Source organism: Rhipicephalus sanguineus, chromosome 4 (genome assembly GCF_013339695.2).
Source record: "Rhipicephalus sanguineus isolate Rsan-2018 chromosome 4, BIME_Rsan_1.4, whole genome shotgun sequence".
NCBI lineage: Eukaryota > Metazoa > Arthropoda > Arachnida > Ixodida > Ixodidae > Rhipicephalus > Rhipicephalus sanguineus.
In genome coordinates this window covers 129,139,298-129,164,297 of record NC_051179.1, presented here as the reverse complement: position 1 = coordinate 129,164,297, position 25,000 = coordinate 129,139,298, and the positions used below count along the sequence as shown (strand labels likewise).

The window sequence follows — 25,000 nt, the reverse complement described above, 5'->3', positions numbered from 1 at the left end:
GTCTTCATTTATACCTTAATTTTGCACTCTACAGTTAAACATAGTCATTTTTCTGAAGGAAACACCAATTTCGACGTGCCGTTTACCGCGAGCCCGTAAAAAAAGTAGAATTTTTCTTAGCTCAAAATGAACATAGCCGAAAACCAATTTGCTCTGTATTTCTATCCTGAGATTTTATTCTATTCATGCAAAAACAGAGCATGAATAACTTCAGGATAAATCGATAGTTAATGACAATTTAATTAGGATTAATATACCACATATAAACCAACATATTATGAGATTATTTTTGTAAAATAGAATATCGAGTGCCTTTAAATAACGTTTCGTGAATTTGACGCATTTACAGACAACCCATAGGTGACGTCTGAAAGGGTTAAAGCGCCAGTAACCAGGCTCTCACTTCTTTTTTACACCACCAAAACAAGTTCACTAATTCTTACAGATAACCGCGGCGATGACATTTCGCAAGTATTACAGTGCTGCACGCCGCAAAGATAAACCATTTCGGAGAAAACAAAATTCCCACAGCCCTCTCCAGCGCCTGCCCAGTCCTCTTCGCCCGCAAAGTGACGTAATAGTGCCCACGGGAAGTCTTACGTAGCACCTACTTCGTCGATTAGTTCTCTGCACAATGAAACGGCGCCATGGCCCCGCGGATTTGTAGTTTTGGCTGCGAACTCCAATTTTCGTTTCCTGTACTGCCCTCTGCCGTTTTTATAGGGGCTGGGACTACCACGACAACCGATATAGGGAGAACGAAAGTCTCCGAGATCAAGAGGTGTTTCGCGGCTTGACCGCTAGGGGAGGGACGCATGCCCAGTGGCATACTTAATTACTTCACCAGTGCCTTGCACTCCTCTCATTGCACTTCCTCACCTCACCAAGCCGTTCTGACACACGGAGGAAGCCTTGCTTGGTCATTGGCTGAGCGCCGATGACGTAATTGCCGACGTCATGTTTCGTTATCGAAGTTGGCGTCGTACCGACAGCAAGCTACACCTACACCTTTTCGCTACCGAGAAAAGTTGGATGGCCGAGCGAGAAAGAAACACCAGCCGAAGCGGGTTGTTCTATATCGTGTAACTTTCTCTTTACAACACTTATCCACAAAAATCTTGCAGCGGCAGGTTCTTGTCGTACAAGTGCTCAGTTATCTTTCCACCACATGTTTTGGACCACGCGGTTGCTTACTACCCTTTTATAGGAAGCCTGTAGGCCGGTCACCTTTATGGCTTCTTATTTGCATGATGATGGGACAAGTGTTCCGTGAGGTCATGCCTTTGTGAAAAAGATGCATTGCAACGGACACAGGAAAAGGGACACTCCCCTCTATGCTTGCGGATGATGTGTTCCGCGAGGTGGTGCTTCCGACAAAAGGATGCATTACAGCGCACACAGGAAAAGGGACGCTCTCCTGTGTGAATGCGCATGTGTCTCACGAGGCTGTTGCTCCCCGTGAAGGACGCATTACAGTGGACACAGGAAAAGGGACGTTCTCCTGTGTGCGTGCGGATGTGTACCACGAGGCTGCTTTTCTGCACAAAGCACGCATTACAGTGGACACAGGAAAAGGGACGTTCTAATGTGTGCGCATGAGTGCGCATGTGCGCAATGAGGGTGGTTTTGGTCGAAAAGGATGCATTGCAGTGAACACAGGAAAAGGGCCGCTCTCCAGTGTGCGTGCGGATGTGTCTAACCAGGTTGTTTTTCTGCACAAAGGATGCATTGCAGTGAACACAGGAAAAGGGTCGCTCTCCAGTGTGCGTGCGAATGTGTCTAACGAGGCAGCTTTTCTGCACAAAGGACGCATTGCAGCGGTCACAGCAGAAGGGGCGCTCTCCTGTGTGGGTGCGCACGTGACGCCTCAGCTCGGAATTGCGAGTGAATACAGCTGGACAGAAGTGGCACTGTAAGGGGGGCTCGCCCTTGTGTTTCCGAAGGTGTCTCTTCATAGTTGACTTGTCCAGGGCCACATAGGTGCACTGCTGGCAGGAATGAAGTCGGCCTCGTACAGACGACAATGAAGACGACTGCTCCAAGGACAGAAATGACAAGGAGCCTGCAAAGCCATCGAGAGCACACTAAGTCAAGGCAAATTATGCGTCATACCCTACATGGTACTGCAGGGAGTACAGCAGCAGGCAATTCACAAGGGTTTCTACGAATGTGTGTGAGGTAGATTGTCACGTTTTCTCGCAGAAACCAAAGGTACTGTTATGGCAAAAGTGAACCGACACAGCAAGTCTTACGAAAATTCCCTTCTTACGTAGTGCACGTAAATTCTAGGCTTAACACAGGAGAAAAAAAACGGTGGCAAAAAAAAAAAGAATCTGGCTTAGACGACATTCCGATGCCATATACAAAGAGTCAAATATGTTTGAATGTGCAGCAATAAATACTAACCCGTTCGACTACTTACTGTACCTCTGTCTGCAGAGAAGTATCCACAGAAGAGTGCACAGCAAAAGATTTACTTCGTATTGCAACACATGAAGCATATAAAAGATAATATGAGTAAAATAAGTTAATGTGATGCAAACTTGAAAAGCAGAGAAAAAAATACATTGATAAAGATTAGAAGCCTCACGGTTCTTGGTGGTAAGAATTACCAAGAGCATTAATGTGTATTACACAAGGAACTCTTTCTTTATATTACTGCCACACTTCGCACATTTCCCACTAACGTCTCTATACTACTTCAATGAAAGCATAATGATACCAGGGAAGGCAAAGTCAATTATTCACCAGCTAATGTTTGAGTCACTTACGAATCATTTACATCTTACAGCACAAATCAAAGTGCCACTATCGTGTACTGCAGCAACTTATCTGGAAAACTGTTTCTCTCAGCATGGACAGATACGTAAAAAGAAAAGCATGCATTAGTGAAGGGGCACTACAAGCAAATAAAAATTTATGTCAGAGTGAAAGGTCAATGTTTCAGAACGTGTAAAACGTCATTTTCAACAGCGGTGCTCTACTAATCGAGAAATTAAGGTAGACGCACGACACGACATGCGCCACCAGTGGAACAATTTTTAACGAGCCAGATGACGTCAAGAGTCCACAGTATAATTATTCACTAGTACTCAACCTACTTATAATAATAAATAACACTTCGTGCATATAGGACGTAACAAAATTCTGAGTTTGTCTAATAAGTAAGCAAGCTTGATTTGGAAAGGAACATCGCATCTTTCTGGACTGTGTGACACCAAAATATGGAAGAAAACGGTGTGTTATTGTCTTGACTTGTTCTTTTTGCGTCGAGGTAAATATGTTCCGGCGTGGCGGAGCGTAGAGTATTCGGTTGAGAACCAGAAGTTGCGAGTTCAAATCCACGTGGCGGAGGCTTTTTTGTTTCATACGGCTTTTTTTGCTTTTTTATTGGACTAATGCTTTCTGTATCCCTTTCTTTACTAATACATTTTTGTATGGCATGTAGGCACCGCCGTTTTAAAGGGCTCCTAAACAACCCCGAGTTCGAAATTTAGTTGTGGTGCGACAGTTGTGGACGAGTCTACAAGGAACACGTAGCCGTGAGAATTTTTCGAAACGGTGCCGTAATAGCGGAGTTACACGCGTTTGATGATCGAAACGCGACGATCGTTCGTTTCAATCTTTCCTTCGCTGCCCTCCACTTGTCTGCTGGTCTCCTCTCCCAAAGCTACTTTACCCTCCTCGCCGAATGCCCCTCCCAATCTCACGTGACATGCCGTCATCGCTGACGCGCTCTTCGAGGCACTTCCAGTTGCCGCGACTCCGTGTCCGCGTATTTCTCGGCTAACCGCTGTTGATGCCGTGCCGGCCAGTGCGATTTGTGCCTGTATGGACCCTGTGTTGCGCGCACTCCTTCAAGGGATCGCCAACATGATGGACCCGTACGGTGACACGTGTCGCGTCTTTTCGATTTAGGAGCTTGCTCGCCAAGCTTCTTATGCTCGCGCCTTGTCCATGCCCTGCGTACCCTGCGTATCCGTCGGCGTATACGGCATGTACACTACTTCTCATTGGTCCCGCCAGAAGCGCAGCTGCGCTCTCTCCGGTGATTTCAAGAATGCTCACTAGATGGCGCGCCGCCTTGAGCGGCGGCGCGCCATCTCACGGGAAGACGACAAATGAGGCTGTAAAGGGCGATATGGGATGGACAGGTTTTGAGGCAAGGGAGGCTCAGAGCAAAATAAGGTTCGAAGAGAGGCTAAGGAATATGAAGGAGAGTAGATGGGCAGAGAAGGTGTTCCGTTACTTGTATAGGAAGAGCGTGGACACACAATGGAGAAAAAGAACTAGGAGGCTCACTAGTAAATATACGGCTGGTAGTGTAAGCAGTATGTCAACAAAGAGCGTTAAGCGAAAAGTCAGAGAGGCGGAGAGGATTTACTGGACGGCAGCTATGGAGAAAAAACCGGCTTTGAGTAACTACCGAAAGGGCAAAAATGAAATAAGGAGGGAGGCATTTTACGATAATTCAATGGGAAGCGCTTTACTGTTTGAAGCGAGATCGGGTTGCCTTAGAACGGGTAGTTATAAAGCGAGATTCAGTAAAGAAGAAGAACAATGCACGTGCTGCGGGGAAGATAAGGAAACGGCGGAACATGTTCTGATTGAATGTGGAGACATCCAGCCAGGTGTACGTTTGGGCACGAGCCTACATGACGCCTAGGGTTTTGAGACAATGGAAAGCTGAACACACCCGCGATTGAAATAAGTAAGAGACGGTTAGAGTATTGGTGGCAGAAAACTAGAGAGAAAGGACAAAAATAAATATTGGAAAAAAAATAAGGTCATTCTGCCGTAAAGGGCAGAGAACGGAGCTGAAAACTTAAGTGTTTTTTTCTGGAGTAAAATGATTTTACTTGAAGTAAAGACACTAGGACAACGCTAAGAAAGAGAAGAGTAAAGGGTTTTTTTTTTTTTTTGTCGAGCCTGGTGGCACACTTGTCACCGCCCCGTTATAAAGGGGACGCTCATAGCATCCATCCATCCATCCGGCACACACCACGCTCGGCGCAGCTGCGCTCCCTCCGGTGATTTCAAGAATGCTCACTAGATGGCGCCCCGTCGCTCAAGGCGGACCCAGGTATACGTGTGGGCATGAGTCTACACGAAGCCTTGGGTTTTAGGGACAACAATGGAAAGCTGAACACGTCCGCGATAGAAATAAGTAAGAGACGGTTAGAGTATTGGTGGCAGAAAAGTAGAGATAAAGTACAAAAATAAATAATGGGAAAAATGAGGGCATTCTGCCTTAAGAGGCAGAGAGATGGACCGTGAATTTATATTTTTTTGGTATAATAACCTAGATTTAATTAATGTAGATAAGGTATTAAGCCAACTTGAAACAAGGAAGTTTTTTATTATTATATTTTTTTCGAGCCTGGTGGCAGACATGTCACCGCCCCGTTATAAAGGGGACGCTCATAGCATCCATCCATCCATCCGGCACACACCACGCTCGGCGCAAGCGCTAGTTAGGTGACTGCTCGAAAGCCGCGCCTCTCATTTGGCAATAGACTTTGGTACCCAGTGGCGCTGGGTTTCACTATAGGGGAGCTAGATGGAAACTCATAAATTCGAAAATTGCAGCACCGCTCATTCGACAAGTGGGGCATATACGTTGCACATAGTGAGGCTAAGTAGCACCAGTGCGACCAGTGCTCTTCACATTCGGTCGAATGATGATGATAGCAGCAAGGCTTCTTTTTAAAACGAAACTGTTTTATGCCGGGGTCCACCAAGACTTTCTTGACGTAATTCCGTCACGGAAACACGTCAGCAAAATGCATACGATCAGATAGCAAAGAAAAATTAGACCATTTCCCGCTAAAGGGGACCATGAGGCGATGCGAAGCCGGAGCAATTGCACGATCGCGTTCCGTTGGCGTTCTTTGGGCATGCTACCGACCTCGCGTTGTGGAACGCGAAGAGGAACGCTACGCGCGTCTTCTCTTCCCTCTAGCCTGGCCGTTAATTCGCACAGGGCGAGCGGGGAACGCCATACCTGCCAAGTTTGGAGGAACGGAATCCGGGAGATTTACTCAACGGGGGGGGGGGGGGTTATAAAATATTCGACCGCGGGAGGAGGGGGTATAAAGTATGCCGACCGCGGGGGGGGGGGGGGGGTAGGGTGTACTGCGACAGCAATTATATGTACATTAGGCAGTTTTAGAACAGCGTACGCAAAGCTTTGCGCTGGCTTTTAGCGCAACTGCGCCTGCGCGTGCGTCGTATACGCTAAGCGCTTGCGGGCTCCCGGTGAGTGACGGAAATAGCGGGCCGCAAACGCTAACGCTAACTTAGCGTACGCAATTCTAAAACTGTCTACTGTCAGCGGGATTTTGCGGTCGCCGCTGATTTGTACAGAGTCCAAACCGATAACATCGCTTACGCATCGTCTGTTTCACATGCGAGTAAATGCGCGCTAGCGCTAGGGACCAACGCGGTTGAAGCAGAGATGAAACGACCCGGCCGTCACCGTCGCGCGAAGGGCACATGCGATAACAACACTCCGCGTGCGAGGCCTGTCGTCGCTTGCTTACCAGTTATTTCGTCGGGCAAGGGACCATAAGGGGTGCCGTTGAGACGGGGACGGTCGCGAGCGCTGGCGAACGCGCTATCTCGGCAGACATCGGCTACCCTTTTAAGTGCTGGACTGCGGCGCAAAGTGCACAGCTACTTCATGCGCAATGAAACTCAGTTGAACCTTTCTACCATCGTTAAAAAGAAGAAGAATAATCCTTTCTACTACGTGGCCAAACAACTTTGCTCATGTGGCCAGACAAAGCACTGGACGCGCGGGGCAAAACTGGATTTCCGGGAGATTTCTCTATGACCCGTACAACCGGGAGAAACGTTCAAAATCCGGGAGTCTCCCGGGTAATCCGGGAGACTTGGCTTGCGAGAGGGGGGCAGCGTAGGAGAGGAGAGAGAGGGGGAGGGGAGGCGGATGCGCTGGTGCTCATCGCGGCGTTGCGCAGGAGAGAATTTCGCAGGGGCGTAGCCAGGGGGGGGGGTTGGGGGGTTAAACCCCCCCCCCCGAAATTTTCCAATTTTGCTTGCCTATATATACACGCACACGTACAAACGCACGCACGAACATACATAAAGTATGGTTGAACCCCCCCCCCCGAAAAAAATTTCTGGCTACGCCCCTGGAATTTCGGCATGTCTAGCCCGCGTTTCAGAGGAAGAGTGAAAGGGGGAGGGGAGAGGGGAAGGGGATAGGGAGAGTAAAGAGGGGAGGGGAGAGGGTGAGTGGAGAGGGTATGCGCATGCGCAGTTAGGGTGGTCACGCCGCACACCACCACCACCGGATTGAACTCCGCCATAAGATACTTCGCATCTAAAAACTATAATACCGTTGATACGCGGGCACGCTAACCTCAGTCAGCAAACCGCGGTTACATCCAGTTAGACGGAAAGCCTAACTGAAGTTATGCCACTAACCGTGGTTGCCCCAAACTGAGGTTGACGACCTCAGTTAACGTAGCTAACAAAATGGCGGTATCCACGTCGGCGGTCAGAGGCAGCATGGTTCTAACGGAAGCCGACACGTCGTCCCAGAAGCGCGTCCACTGATCTGTCTCAATGCTAAAGTTGCTGAAACATGAAACAAATAGTACGGCAAAACAAATCACGCGCCGCACACGGATAGACACGGTGATAGTAAACATTACAGTGTACTAGAATGGGGGTAGTGGGCTCAGACACATGCGCCGCCTGAGGCACCTCATGTTGCCTCCGAGTGATGGCGCCACTAGCATTTCCTCTTGAAAGGTTATGCGGTTTTACAAGTTTCGTGGCTATGCTAGTTGGGCGTTGCGGGTTATTTTAGCGGGCTGTGTAATTATGAACAAGTGCTTGCTGCCCATACAGTCGGAATTCTGTCCACACGCATTCGCTTTTCTCGTTAAGAAATACAAAGGAAACACGCTGCCGCTATGATTGCAGCGCTGGTTGGAGAGATGTCGGCTGCCTCCCCGAGAGCCGCTATTAAGTAATGGCTTGTCAACAAATTAGCGCGATGTCTGTACCTGTTCACGCATACCTCTATCAGACATTTTCGAACGTTGCATGCGCCTTGAACGCATGCTCGACGCCTGCCAAGCGTTGGCGGTAGTGCAGCAACAACAAACCGGTTTTGCAGCAAAGCCGGTTATCCGGTTATTCGTTTCATCGGTTATTCGATTTCGAAAACCGCATAACCGGAGTGACCGGATATTCGGTTTGTTATTCAGTTAGTAATATTGTGTTATTCGGATATTCGAATAACCGGATTTTTATTCTGTAATGCTAGGGAAAATATTCGTTTCTCTCTGATTCTCATACGTGTAGGCATCACTGCAACCACTCGTGCAAGTATGATATCAGCTCCGGTTAGCCATCTCACTTTTTTTGTCCCAGATTACGGCGCCCGATCACGCTATCGCGTTCTACTCTTGAAGGCGAACCTCAAGCGTCCTCCAAGTTTTTTTCCAGTCCCAGACAATTTGACCATCCCATAAATTAATAGAAGAATGAACATTCCTTGCAATAGTCACAAGCGTCATGACTGATGGTGATTTGTTGACGTCATCAGATACGTGTAGTATAGGATTCTTTTTCTACATTTCGAGCTGAGTGACAAGAGTGACTGACACAAATGAGTCGCAACCCTCACAGATAATTTTCTAGTTGATTGTATCATGACGTGCGATCTCCTTCTCTATTACCATATGGTTCCTTCAAAGTACAGTACTCAGCCACTTGACGTAATCACTATGTGACTCATATTGTAAGTCACTGAGGTCCTACTTTTAACACATGGTACCAGTGACTCACATTACATCAACCCGCTTCTCATACACGTCGCTTACCTCCTGACAGTCATGTGAAACGAAATGCCTTCCTCAGAGTAATAAGTGGCGCCACCACTCAGTCAAATGGCGTGATCACTAGTGATTCATTCGACGTCACCACGCTTCTTAACTACGCATACACTTTCTAAATATGTCGACATGTACATCAAACGATATGTCTTTCAAAAATTAATAATTCAATCACTAGCACAATGTAAAGTGACGCTATCACTAGTGATTCATGTGACGTCACAACTCTTCACAACCATGAATGCACTATCGCAACCTGCCGACATGCATATCAAACGAAATGTCTTTGAAGCAGTAATAATCTGATCGATAGTACTATGGTAAGTGACGCTATCACTAGTGACTCACATGGCGCCACCACTCTTCAAAACCATGAGTGCACTATCGCAGCCTGCTGACATGCATATCAAACGAAATGTCTTTCAAGGGGTGATAACCTGATCGCTATTACGATGCCAAGTGACGCTATCACTAGTGGCTCACATAAAGTCATCACTTTTCACAATCGTGAATGCACTTTCGCAACCTGCCGACATGCATATCAAAGGAAATGTATTTCGAAGGGTAATAACCCGACCGCTATTACGATGTCAAGTGACATCACTAGTGACTCACATGAAGTCATCACTTTTCACAATCGTGATTTCACTTCGCAACCTGCCGACATTCATATCAAACGAAATGTCTTTCGAAGGGTAATAACCATATCGCTATTACGATGTTAAGTGACCCTATCACTAATGACTCACGTGAAGCCATCATTTTTCACAATCGTGAATGCACTTTCGCAACCTGCCGACATGCATATCAAAGGAAATGTATTTCGAAGGGTAATAACCTGATCGCTATTACGATGTAAGGTGACGCTATCACTAGTGACTCACGTGACGTCACCACCCTGCACAACCGTTAATGAACTGTAGCGACCTACCGACATGCATATCAAACGAAATGTCTTTCAAGGGCTGATAACCTGATCGTTAGCATAGTCAAGTGTTGTTATCACTAGGGATTCACGTGACATCACCACCCTTGACAACAATGAATGCACTATCGCAACCTGCCGGTATGCATAACAATCGAAATGTATTAAAAGGGGTACTAGCCTGATCGCCATTACTACGTCATGTGGCGTCATCACTAGTGACTCACATGACGCCACCACCCTTGACAACATGAATGCACTATCGGAACCTGCCGACATACATATCAAACGAAATATCTTTCAAGGGGTAACAACCTGATCAGTAGCAATAGGTCAAGTGACATTATTTATAGTGACGCACGTGACGTCACCACCCTTGACAACAATGAATGCATATCGTAACCTGCCGAAGTGTATATCAAACGAAATGTCTTTCAATGGGTAACAACCTGGTCGCTATTACTGTGTCAAGTTACGTTATCACTAGTGACTCACGTGAGGTCATCAACCTTCACAACCATGAACGATCTTTCGCAACTTGCCGAGACGCATATCAAATGAAGTCTATTTGAAGGAGTAATAACCTGATCATTAGCATAAAGTCAAGTGGCGTTGTCACTAATGACTCACGGGACGTCACCGCACTCTCAACTACGCGTGCACTCTCGCAGGCTGCCGACATATCCTGCCGATATCAATCCTATATCCGCAGCCGTTTAGTCATGCCACGTCGGCATTTCGCACAGTGTAGAACCAACCGCCGCTGGGCCTGACATGCAGACATTACGTTATGTGTGTTCACTTTACCGATTTGTCATCTTGGTGGTACTGTTGTTACTTCAGCAATGATAGGCGTATACATAAAAAACACCAATGGAATTTCTGATTTTACCACACGCATTTATCCTATCGTTAACAGTATATGTAAATTTAGGAAAGTGAGCCTCATAGACGACCGTGGTTGATAGTCCGCTTATCGCCTAAACGGCATTTCAATTTAATTGCACCAAGTGAATGGAGGACATGCCTAATGAGTACGTTTTTACGTTTTAAGCCGATATGTTGTTTCTGAATTTAGAGTATTAGCAGTGCTGGTTTTACCGTACGGTAAGTACGAAATTCCATACCGTCGTGGCGGCACGTAGCTGGTTTAAACGTTGCAGTTGTGCCTACGGCAGCAAGATGAGATTATCAGAGTGGCTAATAGAGGTTTTGCAAACAGAAAAAAAAAACAGCGTAGCTTGCACTGGAGGCGCAATGCTAAAGAGACTGTGGAGCTGATGGACGCCTAGGTAGTCGTGGCTGTTGTTGTTTTCCTAAGTTTTAGAAATGTTTCTTTCTTTCTCCCTCTGTTTCTTTTTCTTTGTGTTTGTTCGTGTACGTCATTTGCCTCTGTTATTTTCTATGTATTTCTTTCCCATTCTCGGTCTTCCTGTCTTTATTTCCTTAATCCCTTTCTCTCTCTTTCTGTATTTTCGCTTCCCCTTTCTCTCGCTTTCTATTTCTTGCTCTCTCGTTCTTTGATTTTCTCTCTTTCTCTTTTTTCTTCTGCCTTTCGTTCTCTCTATTTCTCTCTCTTCATATGCTCTGCTTTACTCTCTTCCCTCCTCCGTTCATTCCTCCTCACCATCACATCTCTTCTCCTCACCTTCACTTCACTTTTCCACCCTCTTACTATACTATACAAGGTTATGCTGTGCTCTGCTAGCGCGCCTGGATAGCCGAGTGGTAAGACGCTCGCCTTCGGATCGTGAGTACGCGGGTTCGAATCACCTCGCGAAGGAATTTTCCCCCCTATAGTTTCTCTCTGTCTTTATCTTGATTTCTCTTTCTCTATGTACTCGTTGTCTCGCCCATCAGAGTTATTGCATCCCGCGCTGTAGAAATCGGGGCACATGTTCTGCGAGCGAAGCAGAATATGAAGAAGAAAACGGAGAGCGCGTGTCGGTTCATGATGATGATAGAAAACTATCATCATCATGAACCGGCACGCGCTTTGTACTTGCTGCACTCTCACCATTTACTTTGGATTGAAATGACAGCATGAAAGTTGGTTCACTCGCTGGAGCGGCCGTACTCATTACGTCAGCGTTTTGTAGAGCGACGCAGGTCGGATCCTAAAGGGGTTAGCTGCAACCGATTTATTGCTATGGCGCCCTTGCAGCAAAACTGACTTTTTTTTTATCTTACGGCAAATGCGGAGACATACCTGGAGAAGCTGCGTGTGGTTCTGTTTGCGTAGCAATCGTTGAAAGAACTTTCTTTTCAGTTGCTTGTGATGCTTTGTGACGGGTTAATAGTCGCACTTGAACAGATCGATTTGTGCCATGGCCCAGCTCACACGGTGACTGTGGTGATGTTTCTAGAACTTGTCCCGACTCACAAGCCAGACTGGGTGCTGCCTGATACCCTGGTTCTGCTGCAAAGTCATCCTGAAATAAATTGGCTCGAGTTGTTGTAAAGGCACATGCAAGAATTATTGCCGAGAAAATAAATGAAAGCCTTCTTACATGATCTGTTTCGCTACAATGACTTGGTCTTGGCGTGTGCCCGATGGTTCCGTCTCCACAGAACAACTGTTCAAGAATCTGAAATAGTGCATAAAATGATGAGTTACTAACGCATACACACCAAAACAGAAGCTTATGGCAATTATTAAAATACATACATTTCAGACATATGTTAAAAAATCTAGTGATACCAATCATACTTTTGTATAATCACCTCGTCGTATGTTTTTCCGACAATGTAACCAGTTCTACATTAACTGAAACATGAATACTGCAAATCGGCCTCTGCAGTTCTGCAAATAATTGTAAGAATACCTTCGCCTTTCTGTATAGCCATTCCTCATGTTGCTTTTAAGTGCATAAGCACTTCTACGCCGACTGAAGAAGAACACTGCCCATACCTCGTCACATAAGATGATTGCAAGAATTAACGAAATATGAATAAAAGAAAATAATATTCCTCTCTGTGATAGCGCGGCACTCCGCGCCAACTGTATATTTAGATGACAATCTGCATGGGAATCACGTGACGTCAAATGTCGGTATTGTGATGAGCGAGACACAAAAACCGCAGCCGTTCCTGGGCCAGCGTTTTTATTATCTGCTTCTTCGCGCTAGCTGCCCGTGCGCCTAAACCTCCGTGTCGCTCTTCGTCATCAAACTCGACGGCGACTGCGAGCGGGGGGAGCTGCCGGTGCCGGCAATGTCTCTGGTGGGCGGTGCTGGCTACATCCGGTGGTTGCAACATGGTTTGGGGATCTACCAGAACTGTCTCTGGTGGCCAACACTGGCTGCGTCTTGGTGGTCGGTCTCGGCACCACTGCGACATCATGTGAGCTGTAAATCATGCATCTGGCGGCCGGCTCTGGCTTTGTTGCAGAGGTAACGGCGGTCGAGGCATGCCCGGTGGAGGAGGCCGGAACAGCATCCGACGAGGCACCGCGGGTGGCAAGGTTCTCAGTGCTCCTTTACGGTTACATCCGCATCATTGTCAAAATGGGGAAGACAGTCAGGATATTTTTTTCTTCAGCCATATTTTCCATGTTACCAACCGGGCGCTCACTCTCCTCTTTTTCATCGACGCCCAACGGCTCTGGAAGCGGTCTAGGTGGTTCGCTCTTCGGATGCCGCGGCTGAGGAGTCCAGCGCAGGTTTCTTCCTCGTAGATATTCTGTCAACAGGAAGTGGGATTAGTGACGGGGAAACTTTCTTGCACTCCTCCCGGGGAATTTTCTCGCTGAACGCCTGCGTGTTCAACACATTGTACTCCAATTTGTCGATGCTTTGCTGGTCTGCAATCAGGTGCTGCGGGTCATTTCCTTTTAGCATCACTCCTCTGACCATCTGACGCTTCTTGTTCTTGGGTTTCCGTTTTCTGACTCCTTTTCCACCCCGACCGAGAAGACAGGCGTGTCCTGGCGTACTCTCGATGGGTGTCTGGTGCCAACGCGGCTCCTGCTACAATATGTGTATCACTCGGCGCAAGGTGATCCGGCGCACACTCGGTAAACAACTGCTCTCGAAGCAGACAAAAGGCATCAATGGGTCGGAGAGAACGGCACTGGGTGCTATGGGTTCTTTGTGTTCCTTCACTGACGTTGTTTCAGGCACGAGAGAAGCTCGCATCTGCAAGTGATGTGTGCCAGCGAAGGTAAATCTGGGATTAGCTCCTACAAATGCTCTGGAATAGGAGCGGTCACGGCCTCTTTCACTGATACCTAGTCTGAGTTATATCCTCAGGTTAAGAAGAAAGAAAAAAAAAGCGGGGGATTTCGTACCACCCGAAGGTACACAGGGTTTAAAGTCAATTGTAAAAATAAAAGAAAGGAGGGGCGAAACACCCAAAAGTAGTTTGGTGAATAAGCCAATTGAGAAAAGAAAAAACGGAAGCCTGCAAGCAACGCGCCGAAAAGAGCAGAGAACAAACTAGCCATTTACCGAACAGGGGGGAAGATTGAAAGAGGGAAAGTGCTTCCAATAAATAAAATCTGGATGAGGTAGTGTTAGATGAGCTATGAACTTGATGCCTCGGCAGTGGCGCCGATCGTTTCTCGTTTATTGGATTAAAGAAGCTGGACAGATGACGACATCTGGTAGGCTAGATGATGCAGCCGGAGAAGCGCGGAGAGATGCGGGTAGAATAAGCGGTGGCAGTGATGCGGGAGGCCAGCCGGGTGCAGGAAAGCCGGTTGCAGGGTCCACAGGAAGGTTCTAGTAGGCGAGATGAGGCAGTAGGAGAAACTTGAAGAGAGCCGGGTGCAGGAAGAGGTGGCAGTTAAAAAGGATACCAGCCAGATACAGGAACGCAGGTGCCAGGGTCCACTGGAAGGTTATGATGCTGCATACTAAGCCAGGTTAATATGATGGTCAGAATGAAGTAAAACAGACAGAAAGAGGAGGTTAGGCCCAGAAGTTGTCGAAGAGATAAGTAGTGATAGTAATGTATGTGTGGCGGAATAAGAAAAAGAGTAGAGAAGAGGCGAGAAAAGAAAGGAAAGTAAAAGAAAGTGAGCGTGGGTACGATGTGAAAACCATGCATGTAAAAGACACACACGTGAGGAGGTCCTCACCATAGGTGGCAATCAGCGTGCGAGTCAGTAATATGCAGTAGGATGATGCGTAGGGTAAAGTGCGCGCGTGCCGAAAATGTAATGGTACACGATGTTAAAACCCATCAGGGTGTTGTATAGATAATGTTTTAATGATGGAGACTAGTTGGAGAAGGCTTGTCCGGCTTATTCCGCGGAAGGAATGTCACGGGAGGTGCGACTGATGATGTTCGTGACCAAGGTGCGCGTTATAGGACGAGCATTAAGGTAATGATCTAGACTGGCACGCATTATGCCACACTGGCAAAAATTGGTTCTAGTGATGTTGAAGCGAAAGAGATAGACCTGAAAGTGGCCGTGGCCAGTTAACAACTGCGTTAGTTGCTTATTCGGGGGGAAGTATTTTGGGATACTGAAGACGCTTGCAATCCATTTGAACAATTCTGTGCAAGCGCCGATCTGTTGCCAATGAGTACCATTGTAAAATATGCAAGTGACGAAGCTTTGGCGGAATAGAGGGAATAGAAGCTTTCACTATTTTGGAAAACCCTGTTGTAATATGGCCGAAGAAGCAGCAAGGTCAGCTAAGTCGTGGCCATAAACGCCACTGTGGGCGGGTACATGGTACAGATTGACGTGGTAGTTCCGTGAACGGAGGTCATTGAGGTAATCTTTTATTTGGACTACCCTAGAGTCAGTGAGTTTGAGAGCAGCAAGGGCGTGGAGCAGCGAAAAACAGTCTGAGTATATGTTAATATCGCACCGGATATGTAGGGTGTATATGTACTTGACCGCCTGCAGGAATGCAGAAATTTCCGTAGAATATGACGACATAGCACCAGTTACTGCGAACTTTGCGACTTTCTTGATGGATCCTAAATGGTCAAGACCGACAAAGCCTGCCCCAGAACCATGAGCCGTATGGGCGCCATCCGTGAAAATATAAATGGCTCGTTATAAGGACTTAAGGTGGGCAGCATGGGCCGTGAGTTTCGTAAATGGAAAAGCATGTAGCTTGCTGGGGTGACGCTGCCACTTGTCGTAAGGATATTGTATTTGGTCAGTGTGAAATAGAGCACTGCACGGCCCGGGCCCGGCCCGGGCCCGATTTATGAAGCCCGAGCCCAGCCCGGACCCGTGGTTCCAAGTGCGGGCCCGGCCCGGGCCCGGGCGTACATGACCGAACCCAGCCCGAGCCCGGCCCCGGCCCGTGGTTCCAAGCACGGGCCCGACACGGGCCCGGGCGTACTTGACCGTACCCAGCCCGAGCCCGGCCCGGGCCCGTCGTTCCAAGCCCGGGCCCGGGCGTTCATTACTAAACTAATCCAGGGCGCGCTTATTCATGAGCAGACCCGACCCTGGCCCGCTAGAGGATATTAGTTGTTGATGATGATTATTAATGATGCCGTGCGCTTTGTGGCGGGCGATCGGACGGAAAATCCGATGTGTACATGCATCGAAATGTTGCTTTGCCTGCGGTGGTAGATCAGCGGTTATTCTGTTTCGCTGTTAAGTCCTAGGACGCGGGTGCGATTCCCGCGGCCACGGCGGCCGCAATTTGATGGGGGCGAAATGCAAGAACACCCGTCTATATACTTATCTTTAGGTGCACAGTAGAGAACTCAAGGTGGTCGAAATTAATCCGGTGGCACTACGGCGTGCCTCGTAATCATATCGTGGTTTTGGCAAGTAATACCAAGGAATATAAATAAAATGTACCGTATGTGTAGGTAAACCTAGAATAAAAGACCGAAATCTTTATTCCTCCCATGTGAACAACCGTGATCTGGCCCATTGTTAGTGCTGTTAATATATATATATATATATATATATATATATATATATATATATATATATATATATATATATATATATATATATATATATATATATATATATATATATATATATATATATATATATATAGTCAAGTAGATCCTCCGTGAGAAGTCACAACGTTGTTTATTTCGACGTTTCAGCCAGAGTCTGGCCTTCATCAGGAATGAGGGTACAGTTTGTTGGTGCTCAGCTTTATACAATCTTAGAGGAGTGAGGGTACGCGAAAAAAAAAAAAGTGAGAACGCGAAAAAGTGAAAAAAGTGAGTGAAAAAAAAGTGAGAAGGCAGTGGCGTACCAACTCGCGAACGAGTTGGTACGCCACTGCTTTTCAGATAAGAAGTAAGCGGAGAAGGTTGTTCGGGCAGTTGTGTTTTTTTTTTAATGTAATATAGCGGCGCGCCAGACGCTATCAAACGCATCTGTGAAATCAAGTGATATTAGGACAGTTAAGAGTTTTAGTGCGCTTTAATAGTGCCAATATTGCTGGAGATTGCGGACTTTTGGAATGCGTGAAGTCAAATTGACTGGTGTGGATGAAACCGTTGGAGTGGAGGAAGTAGTAAAGACGTGAAGTAAGCAAACGTTCAGGTATTTACCCGAACAGGGAGTTCATGACTATGAACCTGACAGAGGCTGGAAGAGAAGGGGGCCTGCCTGGCTTAGCGAGGAACATGATTCTGCCCACTTTCCAACAATGGGGCAAGTAGCCCTGGTTTAAAGCAGCGTTGAAAAGAGAGGAAAAGAAGTTAGAGTGGCCCTCGAATAGTGTCTTAACAAATGAAGTCGTTAGGTAATCCGAGCCGGGAGCCGCACGCGGGTTGCCGAGTGAGACAGCATGACGAATGTCATTGGGAGAGAATGGTTGATCGTTAGTACTGTGCGCGAGAGGAACAGTTAGAGCATACGAATGTGAGCGTGGTGAGGTGTGTACAGCATGAATTATCAGTGGATGTAAGTGCTGTGGTTGTCATCGATATGTAAAGGCGGGAGGACTGGATGGGCGTGTATTTTTTTAAAGGAAACTATTCTGCGTTCTGCAGGTCTCACCAGAGACTTGATCTCTCTGCGACATTTGCTCTGCTCGTTTCTTCTGCGTCGCTGGGTCTCCAAAGCACGTCTTAATTTCCTCCACGAATCGTTCCCAAGTTGTCAAAGTGTCCTCGTGATTCTCGAACCACACCAACGCAGTGAAATCGAGAAACAGCCCCACGTGAGACAACTGGCTAGCGGAATTCCAGCCATTTGCTCGGCTCACCCGTTGATGATAGTTAGTGGCTGAGCCATTCCTCCACATCACCGCCGGGTTTCCCTGTGAAGTTGCGCGGCTCCCTGTAGTGGTAAGGTGACGCCCTTGCGGACGGCTGCTGGATGTCTCCGTCCGAGCTCATTGCTTGAGGTAGTGGAGCCAAACCCGCTTGTCGCCGGCTGCGGCGAAGCTCGTACTGTTGCGGATCCGCCGTTAGCGAACGGTTGCCCTCCGGTCTCACTTCGCAGTAGCTGGCTTACCCCACACCTTCCACAACTGTGACGACGGAACTCGTTTATTTACAGGATAGGGAATGAAGGCAGAGGTAAAGCCCAGAGCGACAAGCTTGTTTGTTTGTCGCCTAAAGGAGACTGGCTCATACCCACGGGGGTACTGGCCACACTGACATTATATAAGGGTAATGTTGGGTGGTTGGTTGGTTGATCCTCAGCTAATTGGCGCAACCCACCGCGGGGACGGCCAGACGGGTGGTACCTATTTAGAATAAATGCTTACATCCGAAGTTTACAAGGGGCTTAAAATAAGTACGTACATCCAGATTTAAAAAAAAATAGGGCAGAATGAAACAGTGAATTGCAATAAACTAACATTTATCTTTTGTTTGCCGTAAAAAATCACAGCATATCACGGGTGATGATGATGAGTGGGCGAACTACGGAGGAATCACTGTGTGAACTCTTCGTGAATGGCAGTACAAATATAAGAGTGTGAACACTGTGTATATATTAACATCAAACTTTATTTATGTTGGTTACGTGTCCTTATTCATTGTGACCGTGAAATCAGAAAAGTCCGCTCCGAGCGAAAGAGCGCCAAGGACAGCATTCCCCGCCGCCCTGTGCGAAAAGCAAGGCAGAGGAACAGATCCACGACGCGAGGACGGTAGGCCCAACGAAGCCAACGGAACGCGATCTGCAAGTGCTCCGGTGCACGTTGGTCATTACGATGCTCAAGGGGCCTGCGTTTTCGTGAATAATTCTTTACATTTAGACGAAAGTTTTAGAGTGTATGGCTTTTAGGTGATTTAACTCGTACGAGGTCCTCGCGCCGTCGGTCACCTGCACGTCGGCGGGATGCAATACACCTACTACTACACTTAAGAAAAAATCTGGCGTCTTTCGTCTTTATTGCGTCTTTGTTGGTTTTTTCTCACACGCGTTTGACAAAATTTAGTTAATCACGCACGAAATCCACAGGGACACTGAGGTTGGCTGCTATGCAATGAGAACAGAGAAGTCGGCTGTAGCTAACACACTTCTACTTCTACTAACGTTTCCTAGGAACATGCCATGGCTCAAGGGGAATGGAACGAAATGGCTTAGTTAACGCGCACTCGAATTTTATGTCACACGACAATCTCCCACCGGTGGAGGTCAAAGAGTTACCACTCTAGACCACACACGAGGGACGAACGGGCGCCTAGGACTTCGCCCTAAATTTCGCAACGTTCCTGTGCAGCCCATTTCGTTGCCCATGGAAGAACACGAAGGGATAAATTAGTTTGATCTAGCAATCGTTTTCTTTGATTTGTGAACAATCTGCATGTTAAAAAGAAATGATGCAGAGATTCACTCTCGTTGCAGTGGAGGCATAAGGGTGACCGTACCAGACCTGACCTGTGTAGGTAAAAGTTCAGTGGGGGAACTCGGCATCGTATCCTGGTAATTTATATTTCTGCCCTTCTAGGGCAGCACCAACGATTTTTCCATGGATACTTAAGGTGGGGAAACTCAGATGTTGCCAAAGGTGATTTTGCAAAGGTATCTGACGTGGCAAACTTTTCAAACCGCGCCGCTGAGACAAACGCCAACGTCGCGTTATGGAATGTAAACCAGTTCACGCAGCCACTCGCGAGCCAGTCCACCTCGTCCTCGTCTTCTACCCTTTAATAGCATATTTGAATATCGCGACCTGTGAATCGTGTTCTTCATACGCTCATGTCTTCCTATGCCAATTTTGGTACATACCATGTTGAAGAGTCGACCACTAAAGCGCCCAGACGTAGGCGGCTAGATAGATAGATGGATCGACAGACAGACAGACAGACAGACAGACAGACAGACAGACAGACAGACAGACAGACAGACAGACAGACAGACAGACAGACAGACAGACAGAGTGACAGATAGATAGATAGATAGATAGATAGATAGATAGATAGATAGATAGATAGATAGATAGATAGATAGATAGATAGATAGATAGATAGATAGATAGATAGATAGATAGATAGATAGATAGATAGATAGAAATTGGTCACAGTGCCTTTGGTTTGCTAAGAAATGCTTCGCATTTAAAGTCAGTTTCTGTACATTTCATCGAAATTCCTCGTCACCACCGTGGCGTGTGTTATACAGCTTCTCTGGTCATCGATTTTCACAATGTGGAATGGTCGCATGAGCATTCTTATACATGCAACTTAGTAAGCTCCAACATTCGACATCTTACCTCATGTTTTGGCCTCTTCAAGAATGCTGCTCTCGGAGCCTGCGATTCGTTCCGTTCATAAACGAATAACGACGGTACCACGCATGACCTTAGTCGAGCAGATTTCACCGGTGTTTCCATTACATGACTTAGCGATAAACTCTGACGGCAGTCAGTGTCACGAAGATGTTTCGAGCAGAGTACAGTGGTTCTCGACGGCTTGAAATTACTTCCTTCACAGCAGCGATCCACTGAGCAGCTTGTTTTTTCTCACGTCGGAAGTTGTGAAACGGTACATCGTCTCGGCCACCGATGCACGTTCAGCCGTACGCTGCACATGAGGCCGGCATGATGAGACAAGGTTCGCCGTCCACTAGCAGTTCTTCGAAGCGTAAACCATAAACGTAGGGTGGGGCGGTCGATTACTTAGAATACGAAGGGCAACTGACGGTGCGAGCGTCCGGGACGCGTCTTAACAACGGCGGCTCGGCGTAAACTGTAGCGTAAACAAACGGCACCCATTCGCGTTTTATGGGCGCTGCCATCTTGACTTCTAGAAACAAAATTACCAAGAAAAGCATAGTAGACCACGTGACAATCAGCGGCCAATAGCGGCCGCAGCATTAGGTACTCTGCACGTACACGGTGCCGCTTCGAATCGCCAATGAGCCGCACGTTGCACGAAAGCTCTCGAGTTGCTACCGTGAGGTGGCAGCAGGGGTACAGCAGGCCGCTTTCTTTGCTCCGCCGTACTTGAAAGCACGCAGTCGACGGGCGTCGCGAGCATTAAAACCATATTTTTACGCCTCCAACTTTTGAAAAACAGCTTCACGGTGTATTGCCCCTCACCACAGAAGACCACAGTAACACTGAAGAGTTACCGTCACTTAGAACGGACTTTTCGCGCCTTGGTCCTGGACACGGCTGTAGAAGGAGAAGTGGCCAAACGGTGCCGCTTCGCCAATGCGCCGCACGTGGCACGAAAGCTCTCGAGTTGCTGCTTGTTCTCCGCAAGGTAGCAGCAGGGGTATGGCAGGCCGATGTTTTCGCTCTGCGCCTCTGTCCGCCGTATGTGAAAGCACGTCGCGAGCGGGCGGGCGTTGCGAGCATTCAAACAGTGTTTTTACATCTCTGACTTGCATAACAGAGGTCTTTCAAAACACTGAAGGGTTACCGTCGGATAGAACGGACTTTTCGCGCGAATTTACGCTTGCAGCGTGAATTAGTCTTGTTGTTTTTGCTTTATTTTGCTGGTTACAAATTGGTTCCGTGAACTATATGACTAATGCATAACTGCCAAATTAATCACGTCTGAAATTATTTTTTTCGCATGTTCACGTTAAGTACACCTGTTTCTTCTTGTTACACTGTTAAAACAAATTCGGGAGATCCCACGTACGCTTTGTGAGAATCGGTTTCGTACGAAGCAGTCGGCGAGTAATTGTCTATGCTGAACTTTTTGGCTTTGAGCTAAGCGATACGAGGTGCACCGACGTGTTTTCAAAAGTGTAGTAGGTGTTTGCACATCACGCGCTTACAAGGAACGTCGATTAAATAGTAACTTATGGCCTGACGTAACGTCAGCACAGAGCGAAGACGTCATCGACGCTTGGATAGAGCTTGCTGAATCATATAAATACAAATGTAATGCTTATTAGACTGCTATAGAAGTGGAGCCAACAGTGGAAGCACATTTGTCGTTAACCCGACATGACGCCAGTATCATAGCAGTAGATATGCAGTTTATTTCTTTGTTATAAAATAAGATAGCCATCGCGGTGACGTGAAGCGGGCGCTCCGTTTTCTGCAAAGAGACAGCGACTGTAAACTGTCTTGTGCTCTCTGTTCGTCGAAAATTATTAATTTAATTGACAGTAAAGAACGTATTTTCGTTTGGAAAATATACTTACAGGAAATCTCCTGGATGGCTTACGCAAGATGTTTTTGTAGAGCGCCGACAGCAAAACCTATCGGGAGCGCGCCGGTGGTATCCTGCCTATCACACAATCGAGGCGCGTCCGATAGAGGGCGACTCCGTAAGTCCGCGCCCCCAATAGCTGCCAAACACTAATAGACATTGCGCAAGCTCTCGTATATCAATGTATAATAAACATTCAACTATTTCTGCGAGGACACGTTCCACTTTCGTGTTATACCAATTCCTATGACGGAGGGATCAACCATGTTGTTTTTTTTTCTTTTCTTGAGGTCGCGCGCTCTCCGGTTTTGTTCGCCGCCCAAAGGAGGGCGCTACAACGACATCATGTGGCGTTACGTCACATGACGTCACGCCAGAACTTGTGACGTCATGATGTCACAAATTTTTGCGATCTGTGACGTCATCATGACGTTATATTGTGATTATTTTTTGCACCATTCGTCCCCGACGCCGCCGACGACGCTGGACGCCGACGGTCAAATTTCGTGTTTAGTGGCATATAAGGCTTTCCATGTAATAAACGCGAGAGCAAGCGCAGCACAAGGTTAGCGCGCAAGCACGTTGACGTAAGCACCGCGAGAAAGAGCACGCGCACTGCCGCTCAGCACAGCGCGAGAGTAGCAGGCGCGCACGAGCGCCTAGGAGAGCGCACGCGTGGCGCGAGCAGAGAACGAGAAAGAGAAAGAATAACGTTATTTCCGACAACGGGGGCGGCTTTGAGAAAAGCGCAGTATAATCAGTGGAACTGGGAAAAGTACCGCGACCGTCCGGCTCGCCGCCATATTTGGTCCAGCGCGGTGAAGCTGCAGCGGCGCGGTGCTGATTTTACGCGGCTTAACGCACGTTTTACGCTTTGCGTGCGCTTTTGCAGCCCCGAATGAAGCATACCGTTCGTCTATAACTGATTAGGAAAGAAAAAGCGGCAGTTTTCACTTGCCGGCACGCGCACGCACGGATTTACGCGCTCGGCTGTCGGCATTTACTAAATGCGAAGCATTTCTTCGCAAACTTCTGCGACATTGAACACATCTATCTATCTATCTATCTATCTATCTATCTATCTATCTATCTATCTATCTATCTATCTATCTATCTATCTATCTATCTATCTATCTATCTATCTATCTATCTATCTATCTATCTATCTATCTATCTATCTATCTATCTATCCGCCTACGACTTTGTGCTCTCGTGCTCGTTTCGTTAATGGGATGTACACCAACAGTGATATGGCATAACATCGCTGTATATAGAATATAAATGAAAGGTCATAACATGAAAATCCCAACATGCATGTCATGAAACGCATGATTTACACGTCACTGTCTTGGTGCTCTTAATTACGGCCGCATTGTTAACTTTATATATACCACGACAGGTATTGCGTAGCAAGAGTGTATGACGTACATAAGTGACTGGTCCTAACGTGCAAATCATGACACGCATGTCATGTGCAACATGATTTACATGACATGGTCTCGTGGCGCTCGCGACCGTTTAATTAAACGGATATATACCGAAATTGCTATTACAAGACATTTCTGTATGACTAACGTAAGTGACAGATGGGAACATGGAAATCATGACTTGCATGTCATGTACGGAATGATTTAGGCCGTGTTCAGAATACGTGCGCAACGTATGCATCGTCGGTGAGGATCGTGACCGTAAACGCATTCAATGTAATGAGCTTGTTCAGACGTCGTTGTATTTAGCGTAAAGTACGTAACGTTTGGGGCGTAAATGTTGGCAGGCCCGCGACTTCTACGATAACTACTGATGAGACCGTTACGTAGGACCTATGGGCACACTGCGCCATGCCTAGGCGGCTCCACAAGCGGCGGCGTTCAGCGCCAACGCGGCCGCTTCCGCGTCCCTGGGGTGATAGCGTTCCCTCAGACCACACGCGCGGCTGCTCGCGCAAGCACGGTGTCGTCTGCGTGCGTTCCTCTGCAACTGCTGGCTGATTTTCAGACCATCGAAGGTTTGGATAATTTTTCTGGGGAGCAATCATTGATAAAGGCAAGCTTCTGTAGGATGGCATGTCATGTACAGTCGCTAAATATGACTTGCAACACGGGAGCGCGTTGCCTCACGAGCTCAAAGACAGCGCATGGCTTCAACTTGCCCTTATTTCATGAAATAAACGCCGTTCTCGCGCTTGGGGATGGTCCCCATTACAGAAAATATCATTTGGTTTTGAAAGTAGGTGACGTCGAAGCCATGCGCAATCTTTGATCTCGTGAAGCCACGCGCTCCCTTCTTGCAAGTCATATTGAGCGCGACTGTACATGATGCTAAAGAACTTCGGACGGAAGCGTGCTGACATGTCAATGTGTGTCCCGGCCGCCCATCAACGCTCCCTCGCAGACCATGAAGTTGACAGTAAATAAGCATTTTTATTCAATAGTCTCGTTTTATTTCATTCTGTTTTATTGTCTTGATGTTCTCTCGAAACAGATGCATCACTGACGCGACTGCGGAGCAGGCGTAGCCGGCTAATGGAAGCACGCTGCGGCAGTGGCCGTGTACCTGCAGAGATATAGAAAACTGATTTTACCACGAATATTTTGTTATGTAATGCTAACCAAAATAACATACGAGCATGACAAGCGCTAAAAAGATACACCAGCCCTGAAGATATAAATTGAGAATCGAGTACGAATAGAAAGAA

The 25,000-nt window shown here is 47.2% G+C and overlaps 2 protein-coding genes and 1 long non-coding RNA gene across 6 annotated transcripts in view; 1 reads left to right on the top strand and 2 right to left on the bottom strand.

The window, feature by feature from the left end:
- Positions 1-25,000, bottom strand: part of LOC119390670 (gastrula zinc finger protein XlCGF8.2DB) — an 807,836-nt gene that overhangs the window by 464,047 nt on the left and 318,789 nt on the right.
- The window catches only part of LOC125758208 (uncharacterized), a 400,853-nt gene that overhangs the window by 172,260 nt on the left and 203,593 nt on the right, over positions 1-25,000 (top strand). The window lies entirely within an intron of this gene.
- The window catches only part of LOC119390683 (gastrula zinc finger protein XlCGF57.1), a 250,221-nt gene that overhangs the window by 174,767 nt on the left and 50,454 nt on the right, over positions 1-25,000 (bottom strand). Inside the window, exon 1 of one of the 4 annotated variants that reach the window (XM_049415106.1) lies at positions 20,409-20,897. The exons of the other annotated variants lie outside the window; for them this stretch is intronic. Coding sequence (XP_049271063.1) covers positions 20,409-20,528 — 120 coding nt within the window. The 5' untranslated portion in view covers positions 20,529-20,897. Of the gene's footprint in view, positions 1-20,408; positions 20,898-25,000 lie in introns of those variants that run through there. 4 annotated transcript variants of the gene reach the window in all.